The sequence below is a fragment of the Petaurus breviceps genome, unplaced genomic scaffold (assembly GCF_028583685.1).
Source record: "Petaurus breviceps papuanus isolate PSGF00001 unplaced genomic scaffold, PetGlider_PUasm1.0 567, whole genome shotgun sequence".
Classification (NCBI taxonomy): domain Eukaryota; kingdom Metazoa; phylum Chordata; class Mammalia; order Diprotodontia; family Petauridae; genus Petaurus; species Petaurus breviceps.
The window spans coordinates 1,605,346-1,615,539 of NW_027186383.1; the positions used below are offsets into that span (position 1 = coordinate 1,605,346).

General features: G+C 47.6%; 1 protein-coding gene across 5 annotated transcripts in view; it reads right to left on the reverse strand.

Moving 5' to 3' along the window:
• Window positions 1–8,715, reverse strand: part of TWIST2 (twist family bHLH transcription factor 2) — an 81,448-nt gene extending 72,733 nt beyond the window's left edge. The window contains exons 1-2 of one of the 5 annotated variants that reach the window (XM_069103113.1): window positions 8,459–8,715; window positions 6,168–6,696 (exon numbers count right to left, since the gene is read on the reverse strand). In XM_069103113.1, the coding sequence (XP_068959214.1) occupies window positions 6,209–6,691 (483 nt within the window). In that variant the 5' untranslated portion in view covers window positions 6,692–6,696; window positions 8,459–8,715 and the 3' untranslated portion in view covers window positions 6,168–6,208. Of the gene's footprint in view, window positions 1–6,167; window positions 6,697–6,975; window positions 7,226–7,271; window positions 7,291–8,364; window positions 8,384–8,454 lie in introns of those variants that run through there. The other 4 variants (XM_069103111.1, XM_069103114.1, XM_069103115.1 and 1 more) reach the window with 4 other exon arrangements.
• Between the last annotated feature and the right edge of the window lie 1,479 nt (window positions 8,716–10,194).

Consider the following 10,194-nt stretch of genomic DNA (forward strand, 5'->3'; position numbering starts at 1 on the left):
ACACACACACACACACACACACACACACACACACACACTCTGATGCAGAAGCCACTTTCTAAGGTGAGAGCATCCAGCTTTGGCAAATGACTGTCAGGTACTTGTTCTGAAGCGACTGATCAAGCAGCCCATTGGCAGTGGTGACCTGCCCACACTGGCACTGTGGCTCTTCTGCACATATTCATCCTAACCAAGATCTCTGCATAGCCTGTCACCTGTCCTTTGACATGAAACCAGGTCCAACATTGGCTTGAAACTCAACTGAGTTTCAACTGAGGTCAGCATGAATTTCTGATCCAAAAGCCACATTAATTCCTAGAACTGAGAGGGGATGTGTATGTTCTATTGGGTTGGGTGGAGGAAGAATGGGAAGAAAAAAGCACCTTCCTCCAATAGATTCTTTTTCTAATGACTTGTTTCTGAAAATGACAGTTTCACATAGGAAGGAGGAAACTAAGCTAACAGATCATCTCAAATTTGAAGGGCATCCCCAGAAGAAGGGGAAAGGAAATCACAGTGGGGAGTGTGCTTTTCTTTCCCAGGGTGCCCCACTCACACAGTACATGTATACACACACACACACACACACACACACACACATGCCTGCTCATGAAGGTGTAATGCTTCTTCCCCCAAAGCTCCCCTTCCCCATGCCATGATAGGGTTTGGGGCTGCAGATTAAATTTTCCTTTGTCCTATTTCTGACCAGTTAATCACAAGTCAATTGAGCGATCTGAAGTCCTAGATTCTCGGCTCCCTGGTTTCATACTTTCCATGTAATTACTACTGGTACCAGATTGGGGAGAAGCCCACTGGACCCCAGCTCTAACTTCACATCAACACGAGAAAGAAAACATCCCTATCCGCATGTCACCGATCAACTTCACGTTTCTCCAAATGCTAAACTTTCCTTGCCGCTGACGCACAACCACTGACTCGGTCTGGTTATTCCTTCAGGCCTTGGCACTTCTGTGTGTGCTCTCCTGTCTATCAGCATATGCCCAAAGCACCATGGGATCTAACGAAGGCTGGCTCTCCTGGGGAACTAACGTTCTCCAAATCCTTGCTAAACATTTCCTTTAGGAATATGGGGACAGACGCAGGGTTCTGCTGGGTTATTTCCATGCTTAGATTTCTGGGATCTTCTCATGACTGTGAGCTTTCATAGCAAACCGTGTTTTTCAGATGCCCTGTTCCCCACCTTCACCCCAAATTCTGAATGAAAGTGCAGCTTAGCAGAGGACTCAGATCCAAAGGGGAGAAGAAAGTCTCTTTGAGGCTCAGACTTGTTTCATCATTTCTACATTGGGTCAAAGCATGATTTGGCTTATAATTTGTGCAACGGGGCAAGATTTTTAAAAATGGTTGGATGTTTTTGGGCTGAGCTCTGGCCTCTCACTTGTCCCCCTCCCCCTGCTTCCTTGTTTCCAGTCCATCGGGGCAAAGGTAGATGGCTGTATTTCTCCTTCCTGCCCCCTTCTCCATTGCCCTTCCGGGCAGTTCCGAGCTGTGTCTGCCCTTTCCTTGGTGACTTTCTCCCTGGGAGAAGGCAGACAATTTAACTTTGCAGCCTGTGGAACCATTCCCAGGTCAAGTCACACACATAAAGAGATATTCCAGAATGTTGTTAATGCTGTTGTTTTGTTTCTGAATCTCTCGGTGAGAAAAGATTCGTATCAATATGAAGCCAAGGAATGTGAAAAAAGTAAAGAAAACTACCAGAAAAATCCAACTTTTAAAACCACTTTATTAAAATGTGTGCTTTTAAATTCATTTTTAAGTTTTAACTGAAATTATTTGTTGAAAGGACCATTTTAAATGAAGTTTTAATTCCAGCTTCCCTTGCCACCTCATTGCTAAATCAAAGTGACATCTGTTAATTCTCTCCTATTCTGGAGAATATATACATTATACAAAGCATAAGAAGGTGCATTTTTTCACCCGTGTGATCTTTCCAAAGAGCAGCTTTTCCTAAGAAAGGGTGGGAAGGATCTTTTTTGAAATAGAAGATGACAAACACCCTCATGGGATTTTTTTTCCTTTGGTAGCTACATTTGAGCCAGGCCCAAGAATGCGGGTGGACAGATTTTGGTATCCATATAGCTGCCGAGGTCTATTATTCCTTGTGACAAAGGTGGCAGAGGGGAGAAAAAAATCCTCCCCAGATCAGGTCAGCCTGCCCTCATCTCTTCGAGTCCCAGCATTCACATTCTGACTCTGCTTCTCGGACTTGCTCCTTTCATGTTGTGTCTTATTCCTGACCGACTTTGATGTTTCCACATTTTTTCCCAGAAGAAATCACTGAAAGCCATCCCCTGGCAGGACCCTGGTCTTTGGGATGTGGTGGCGAGAGGAACCCTGTCTGTCAAGGCAGGCCTGGCTAGGGAATTCTGCAGGTGTGCTTTTGGGAGAGGGTGAGGTACCTGCTGATGAAGTTCAGTATGGCCATTTTGGGCCCATTTGACTGAAATCCCAGCGAGAGGTTTTCCTTTAATGATGTGGAATATACCCAGAGACCCTGTCACCACCTGGACATGTATGAATCACCCACATATCTGCAAGGCCAGGTAGCATGAATACGTGCTCTCCTAACTGATTTTCTCAGAACAATTTAACGCTCACACACACACACACACACACACACACACACACTCACACTCCCCAAACCTCTGGAATTTTCCTGTTGGGAAAGATCTAACTGATGGTTCAAACAGACCCATTAATTCGGGTCCCCTTACACTTTGGAAATCTGGCAAGAAAAGAAGCATCAGCATAACGCATGAGGCTCCTCTTTGGCCATTTCCTGCATTTTTTTTTTCTTCTAGAACCCAAGTTTGGTTTTTTCAAAACATCAGTTCACCCAGAACTTTGAGATGGATGGAAATGCACCAAATCCTTCGTCAAACTTAGAAGCCAGACTCCTGGTCTTAGCAAATCACTGGTGAGAATAACCAAATCTTGTTTGTCATAATTGTTAGCAGCAGACGCTGAGCTTCCAGAGGAAAGGGATTTTAGAAGGGCGGCCTATCCACAACTGCGTCTCTGGCCTCCGAGGTCAGAGCAGACTTCGGGCTATGATTAGATAATTTAGACCAAGCAAACCAAACCACTCGGGCCTGAAATACTGTGCAAACTGGTCCCCTCTCACTGGGGGACATCCCGACTGACTGCCACTTCAGTCTCTACCCTTCACTTTATGTGTGTGTGTGTGTCTAAGTGTGACTGTTGAAAGAAACAGCTTTTCAGAGCCTTCTGTCTGTAACACTCTGAATTAAGGAAAAGGGAAAGATAGTAAATAAAGGAAAAGCAATATTCTAAATTTGTCCCAAAGATGACTCATGAGAAAGATCCTCTTACTGATACATTCAGCAGGGGGTGAGGGGCTGGGAAGAGGAGGGGAGAGGAGATTGCTGGTAACGAGGCTATGCAAGTAGATTTTTCCTTCAATATATCTTCATTTCTGTTCTATAGTTGACTCCCTGGAGATCTGAAATGGCATTGTTTTTCAATGCAATTCTAAACTTCCCAGTTAAATTCCTTCATTAGGCGAATGGCTCTTAGTATTTACTTTCCATCTTTTTCTTGCTGGGACAATCGTAATTATAATTCTGTTGACATTATACTTAAACAGTGGGGGAGGGAAGCATGTGTGTTTAAAACCCCCCAACAATGAGACCTTTCATCAGGCTGTTCTTATTTGTCATGTACCGTCCACACACTGTCCACGGAGGGCTAGTCAAAGACTAATAGATACAGGGAGTTAACGAATGTCGCCTCATATAGAATTTTGGCAACAAGAAAGGGCCAGAGTCAGTACGTTCTCCCATCGTTGTCTTTCTGTCCTCAGCCAATCTAAACTTGCTTCCCCTGAAAAATCATGTGTTGGGGACACTTTACATCTGCCTTGGACAAAAGCAGAAGACTCCCATAAGTTGAATGTTCTTTGTTCAACTATTTGGTTCTTCCTCCTCGAAAACACAACCCACAAAATGAGCCTTTACAATTTTCAAAACAGTGTTACAAAAGTGGCTTCTCTCAGTCACAGCACAAAGAGAACTTCTGGACAAAGCTGAATGATCTCAAGACAGAGTGCCTTTCGGGAGCAAAGAAGGTCCCTCTGGACAGGCCGATAGGAAAGCAACAGCACCTTCTTCTTCAATGAGCCTTAGCTCACTCTAACCCCCGACAGGCCACAAGACTCACAAGGGCATTCTGCAGCTCTCAGAGGAGACTTTAGAACCACAAACAACGGGAAGAGTTGAAACTTTCTTACACTAACAACAACGAAATGCAGGATTTTGTCCAAGTTCTATTGATACTTATGCTGGTCCCTGCTTCTCTCCACATACCCGTTTGGAGGGCATAGTCAGGCGTCTATTCCTTCATAAGCACACATTTTCAGGCAGAATCTTTGGGGTGCCCTTGCTAACAGAAAGAGACAACAACCAGCCTGTACCCTTTCTATGCAGAAGAGGCAACCCCCCCAACATAACCAGCATCCTCTTCCCTTCTTGTGCTGTTCTCTCTGTCCCACCCCCGCCCCCTGCCCCGCAATCTTTTACTGTATTGAACTAGACCAGTCTGTCCTTACTCTACAACTTTACCTGCTTCTAAACCAAGAACTTTGCAACCTGTCTCTCTTCTGGGTCAGGCACAAGACTATGGACGCATTATGATCCTGAGAAGTAATCATGTTATGAGCCTCCTTCTAATGGCAGCAGTTTATGGAAGAATCAAAACAGACCAAGGTGTCCCTGAGAGTAAGTCAAGCTTTTTGCCGTTCAATGTAAATGGTTAGGGCAGTATACATATGTATTCAGTCTATAATCTATCTCTGTATGTGTGTTTTGCGTATATAGACTCTGGATGGACCAGTCTTATGCCATGCACATGTAAGCATATAGGTGCACAAACACATATACATACATATAGGTATACACATGTATATATATATATATATACATATACACACATGTATGTGTGTTTATGGGGGTATGTCTATAACACTCTATCCTTTAAACCCAGACACTTCCTATCAAAGCAGGCTGAGAAGAGAATACATTGTAATCTAACAAATTTAAGAGCAGTGGAGAGGGAAGGAGGGAAGTGGGACATAGTCAGAAGGCATCAGACAAGTTTTCTGGGAGAGCAGCCTGCTTCGAGTCCATCTTGGACATGGGCCTGGAGATGGGAGAGAGGCTGGGAGGCTAGGAGGCTGACTCCTTTTGAACATGACCAGTGCTGATGTTATCTCTTTTTGTAAGTGGGTGGGGGCCTGGGCAGAAGCAGAACCCCAGCGAGCCCCACACACCCAACTTGGAGCCTTAGCATGGAAACAGAAACTGAATTTTTTAAAATTATTTTTTTTAATGAAGCCCTAGCAGAGAGCTGATTATCTGTGAGATTAGGCTGGTTTTGTGAAGTGGCCCCCTCCCGGAGAGGCCCAGTGGGATCAGCGAAATCTCTCTAAGACAGCTTTATCAGAGCTGCCTTCCAGGGCCCTGGGAGGCTCTGGTTCAAGCAGCAGCTGTTGTCCATCTTTGCCATCACTGGGCTCTGCTGGTTGTGTCCTCATACACAACCTCTCCCCTCACCCCCCAAGAAAGAAAAACACTCCTGTTTGTATAAGAAATGCCTTCTGGCTCTGTGGGAAGTTCTGTCCCCTTCCTCCATCTGTGGTTTGCCTCCTTCCTCCAGACTCCAGCCAGCATGTCCCATCCATGGGGCAAAAGGGAAAGCAGTTTGCCCTCTTGCCAGTTTGATGCCCTGGATCTGCCTTCCCTGATTCTCCCTCATCTCTTTTGTCCTTGGAGAGGGGAGCAAAGCCAGGCATTTATTTATTCACCCAGGTTTTGGACACAGCAAAAAACCCAAATGTCACAGACCCAGGAAGGTGCTAAGTGTCCTATTGTCAGGGACCAAAATCCTCAGAATTAGCCTTAGGTTTTCTGCACAAGTCACCTGAACCCTGTCTGCCCCCCTGGAGAGGGCCTGGCTCTGAGTCCTACAAGAAGAGTCCAGAGGCCCAGCTATCCCTTCACGCGGGATGACGGGCCACCAAAGTGCCCAGCTATTCCTGTCCAGGCCAATTAGTGGTGCCAGCCAGGCCTGAGATGGCTGGGAAAGAGGAGAGGGGTAGGGGGAGAAGAAATGAACCAGGTACATACCCCTTGAGCAGCTGGGCCTCTCGGGAGTCTTGGGTGCTGAGCTAATGGGATGCCGACATGGACCACGCGCCTTCCATCCTCCACACAGAAAAGGCGTAACTGAGCCTCTCATGGGCCACATAGCTGCAGCTGGTCATTTTATTGTCCATCTCGTCGCTCTGCAGCACCTGGTAGAGGAAGTCTATGTACCTAGCGGCCAGCTTCAGGGTCTGGATTTTGCTGAGTTTATCCGAGGGCAGAGTGGGGATGATCTTACGCAGGGCTGCGAAGGCTTCGTTCAGGGACTGCGTCCTCTGCCTCTCCCGGACATTGGCCAAGATCCTCTGGCTTTGCAGCTCCTCATAGGACTGTGAGCTGGGGCTGCCCTTCTTCCCCCGCTTGCCCGGGGTGGGGCTGCCATCTTCGCTGGATTTCTTGCTGTACCTCCGCTTCCTGCCGAACCTTTTGGGTTGTCTCTCCAGCTCCTCTTCGCTGGTGCCCAAGCTGTCCACGGGAGAGACGGGAGAACTGGAGCCTTCCTCCATTCTCTCTGCAAGGAGGCAAGGGGGAGGAGGAAGGAAACAAACTTAGGCAAACTCACTGACTGCCTCTCTCTCTCTCTCTCTCTCTCTCTCTCTCTCTCTCTCTCTCTCTCCCTCTCTCCCCCTCTCCCTCTTTCCCCTCTCCTTCCTTCCTTCCTTCCGTGTGTGTGTGTGTGTGTGTGTGTGTGTGTGTGTGTGTGCGCGCGCGGTGTGAGCGCGCGTGTAAGCCTCAATGTGTTTGAAATTCCTGAGACAGATCCTTTTGGAAAAACAGAAGTTTTGCTGACCCGACGTTTTCCAAGTTTCTCGAAAGTCTCTTATTTCAAGGACGGGTTGTGCAAAATTGAGGTCTTTGAGAGAGGAAGTTATTCTAACTTTTTTGGAAACTTTAGCTGGGCTCCGTTGCTAAATAGTTGTCAGAAGTGAGGGAGGTGCGGAGCCCAGCGCTGATTGGACGCCGGCGCAAGGGGGAGGAAAATGAGTTTCTTTTCTTTCTTTCCTTATCCCCCTTCTTTCCCCCCTCCCTCCCCGCTAAAACTTTCACAGTTTTGGGTTACACTGAGCCGAAATCTGGGAAAGGCACCTCGAAAGGCGAGCTGCTTCTCCCATCTCTCTGCCCCCCTCCACCCTGGGGGGACCTTTCGCTCCCCTCCCCCGCCCCTAGCTTCCGCCCTCAGCCCCCGCCCTGCCCTGGACACTCCTGGCACAGCCCGGCCCGCCTGGGGGCCTCCCTCCAGTCCGACCCTCGGCCGCAGCGGCGGCTTTGTTTGCTGACTCGCCCGCTTCGGAAGTCGGGGCTGGGCTGCAGGGCTCTCCCAGTCCCTCAGCTGAGCTCTCCTCCCCTCCCCTCCCCGGGGCCGGCCGGGTGATCACGCTCCAGCACCGTTAACTGAGCTCTCTCCCTTGCTTGGGGAGTCCAGCGAGCGCAAAGCCGGAGCTGGAGCCTCCGGAGCCCGAGCCCGAGCGCCCGCCGCTGGGGGAGCGCTTCGGGAAGCCTCGTTCGGGACAGAGCCGTCGGGGATGAGCCGGCCCTGGCACCCTGAGGCCCCGCACCCCTGGCCGGGCATCCCAAGGGACGTAGGAGGGACCCGATCGAGGAGGGGAAGGTTGAGTGGGCACAGAGGTAATATATAAGAAAGATATGGAAAGGAAGAAAGGGAGAGAGACCAGGAGGGAGAGGGAGAGGGGGAGAAGAGATTCGAAAAGAGAAAGAAAGAGTTCAGACAGGGAATAGGTCAGTTGCGAGGGAAAAGAAGGATGAAGAGAGAAAGGAAGAAAAAAAAGAAAAATAAATTGACAGAAAAGCAAAAAGAAGAAAAGATAAGGAAGGGGATAGAGAAGAAAGAGAAAAGAACGCACGAGAGGAGGGGAATGAGTTGAGGAGGAAGAAAAAAATCAAGTGGCCCATTCCCCGCTCCCCGCTCCCCAAAAACCTATCTCCCAGTCCTTATCTGAGGTGCAAATCCACAAATAAAACCTCTCAGAGTTCTGGAGGTGAAGACATTTAACGGTCACTTAGGGAAAAGGACTTGTCAAGAGACCAGAAGTTCTGGGAAAGTCCTTTGTGTATCATTCCCCCCCCCCCCCAAAAAAAAAGCGACCAGCCTAGACATCTATTTAAACGAATGAGTCAAATAGGAAGCCTCGATTTCTCTGTAAAGCACAGCCACACAGACCGAAACGGAGGCACCACCCGTCTCTGGAAAGTGTTGTTTCGCGTACCCAGAGCTGAAAATGGCACTGAAATGGCTGGTTTTAAGACTTACATACTCTACGTGTGCGGCGGTGTAGGCCAACGCTCATTCCAAAGTCCCTTCAATACGTTCTACAAACGCATTTCTGCAAAAGTCCCAGATCAGATGCCACAGCAATGAAAGGAAGCCCTTGCGGTTGTGGGAGCAGCCTTTCCATGTGCTTGCGTGGATTTCACTGTGTCGCTGGCAGATCCCACCTTTCTCCAGCTCCCTCACATTGTTTCCCATAGCCTTCCAGTGAAACTTGGGGAAATGACTGGGCTAGATAGGTAGCCTGGGGAATCTCAAGGAGAGTTTACTGCGGAATGGGATTTTAAACAGGGATGCGTTCCTGATGACCATTTCTAAACCTATTTTTTTCCGTCCTTTTAACACTCGATATATGGACGAACTTGCTCTTTATCTCAAAATCTGAAGGTGTCACTGGTGGGAAGAGGGGAGCTGCTTTGTTGTCAAGAAACTGGAACGAACAAGCTAGTTGGGGGAACCCAGGGACTAAAAAGAAATATTTGCCTTCCGAATTCTTCTTTCCGTGCTGGCCAGGTTCTAGAGCCTGTAACAAACTTCTAGAAAATTAGGCGGCTTGAAGAAAAACAAAATGGATTTATATCTTGTTGAAAATGCTATCCCCCTCCTTCACTATTTGGAGGCATCCCTAAAGTGGCGTGTTTCTTTCATGTAATTGATAGAGCTGACTGACACATTCAGAAAGGGTGTTTGTGTATGTGTATGTGTGTGAGTGAGTATGTGTGTGTGTTTCTAGTTTATCTCTCCTTCACTAAACAGTTATTCCACATGTGGACCCCAAAGTTGCCAGAGCCGTTTGAAGTGGTTCAGTGTGATTTCTTTGTTTCACAGTTAGCTTTGGGCTTGAGGACTGGAGGTAGTTTTATAGCTTTGATGCCTTTGAAAATATTCCCAGGTGACCAGGTCTCAATTAGGCATTCGCCTAGTGCAGAACTGTCAAAGAAACCAGCCTGATCAAGGGAAAGGACTGCGCTGTTTGATTGGAACTGAAAACCCCACTCGGAATGACCAGAAAGTGATGGGAGCTATTTTGTGGCGGCTTCGATCTGCTCCCATCCCTGCCCCGCTGCTCTCAGGAACCCAGCGCCTCACGGAAGAACACGCTGGGCAGACACTTGGAGAGAGGTCAGCAGCCAGCCTCAGCAGAGTACAGAGTTCACTTTCCTTTTCCTTTTTGTTTTTCTTTTTCTTCCTCTCCCTCCCCCCCCCCCTCCACTACTCTCCCCCTTTGCTTCAAGTCCTAAAAAAGGATGGAGGTGTCCAGTGCACAACTGACCCTAAGTGCAGACTAAATCATTTGTAAACTTTTTGTTAATAGTTTGTTTCAGAAGAGATATGACTGCATAATAGCTTGGCTTCTTTGTGATGGGGGTGGTTACAATCTTCAAGCTGTATGGGACTTCCCAGGGACAGTCAGTCTTTCCTCATTTCTTTGAGCAGAACCTCAGTTTCCCCATCCCAGAAAAAAATTAAAACTCTGCCCTTTGTAAACATCTGACAAGGAAAGAGTAGGTGCTTATTAAGGGCTGCTTGAATGAGTGAATTAAAAAAAAAAAGAAACAGGGGAAAAACTATATATTCTCAACCCATTGTGTTTGTGAGTCTCATTGTCCTTCATAAATGTTATTAAGAGCTGGAGGGTTATTCTTCCTCATTTAATTTACCTTTAAAGTCACCCCCAAGGTAAGCCTCAGTTTCCTCATCTGTAAAACGGGGATAAGGAAT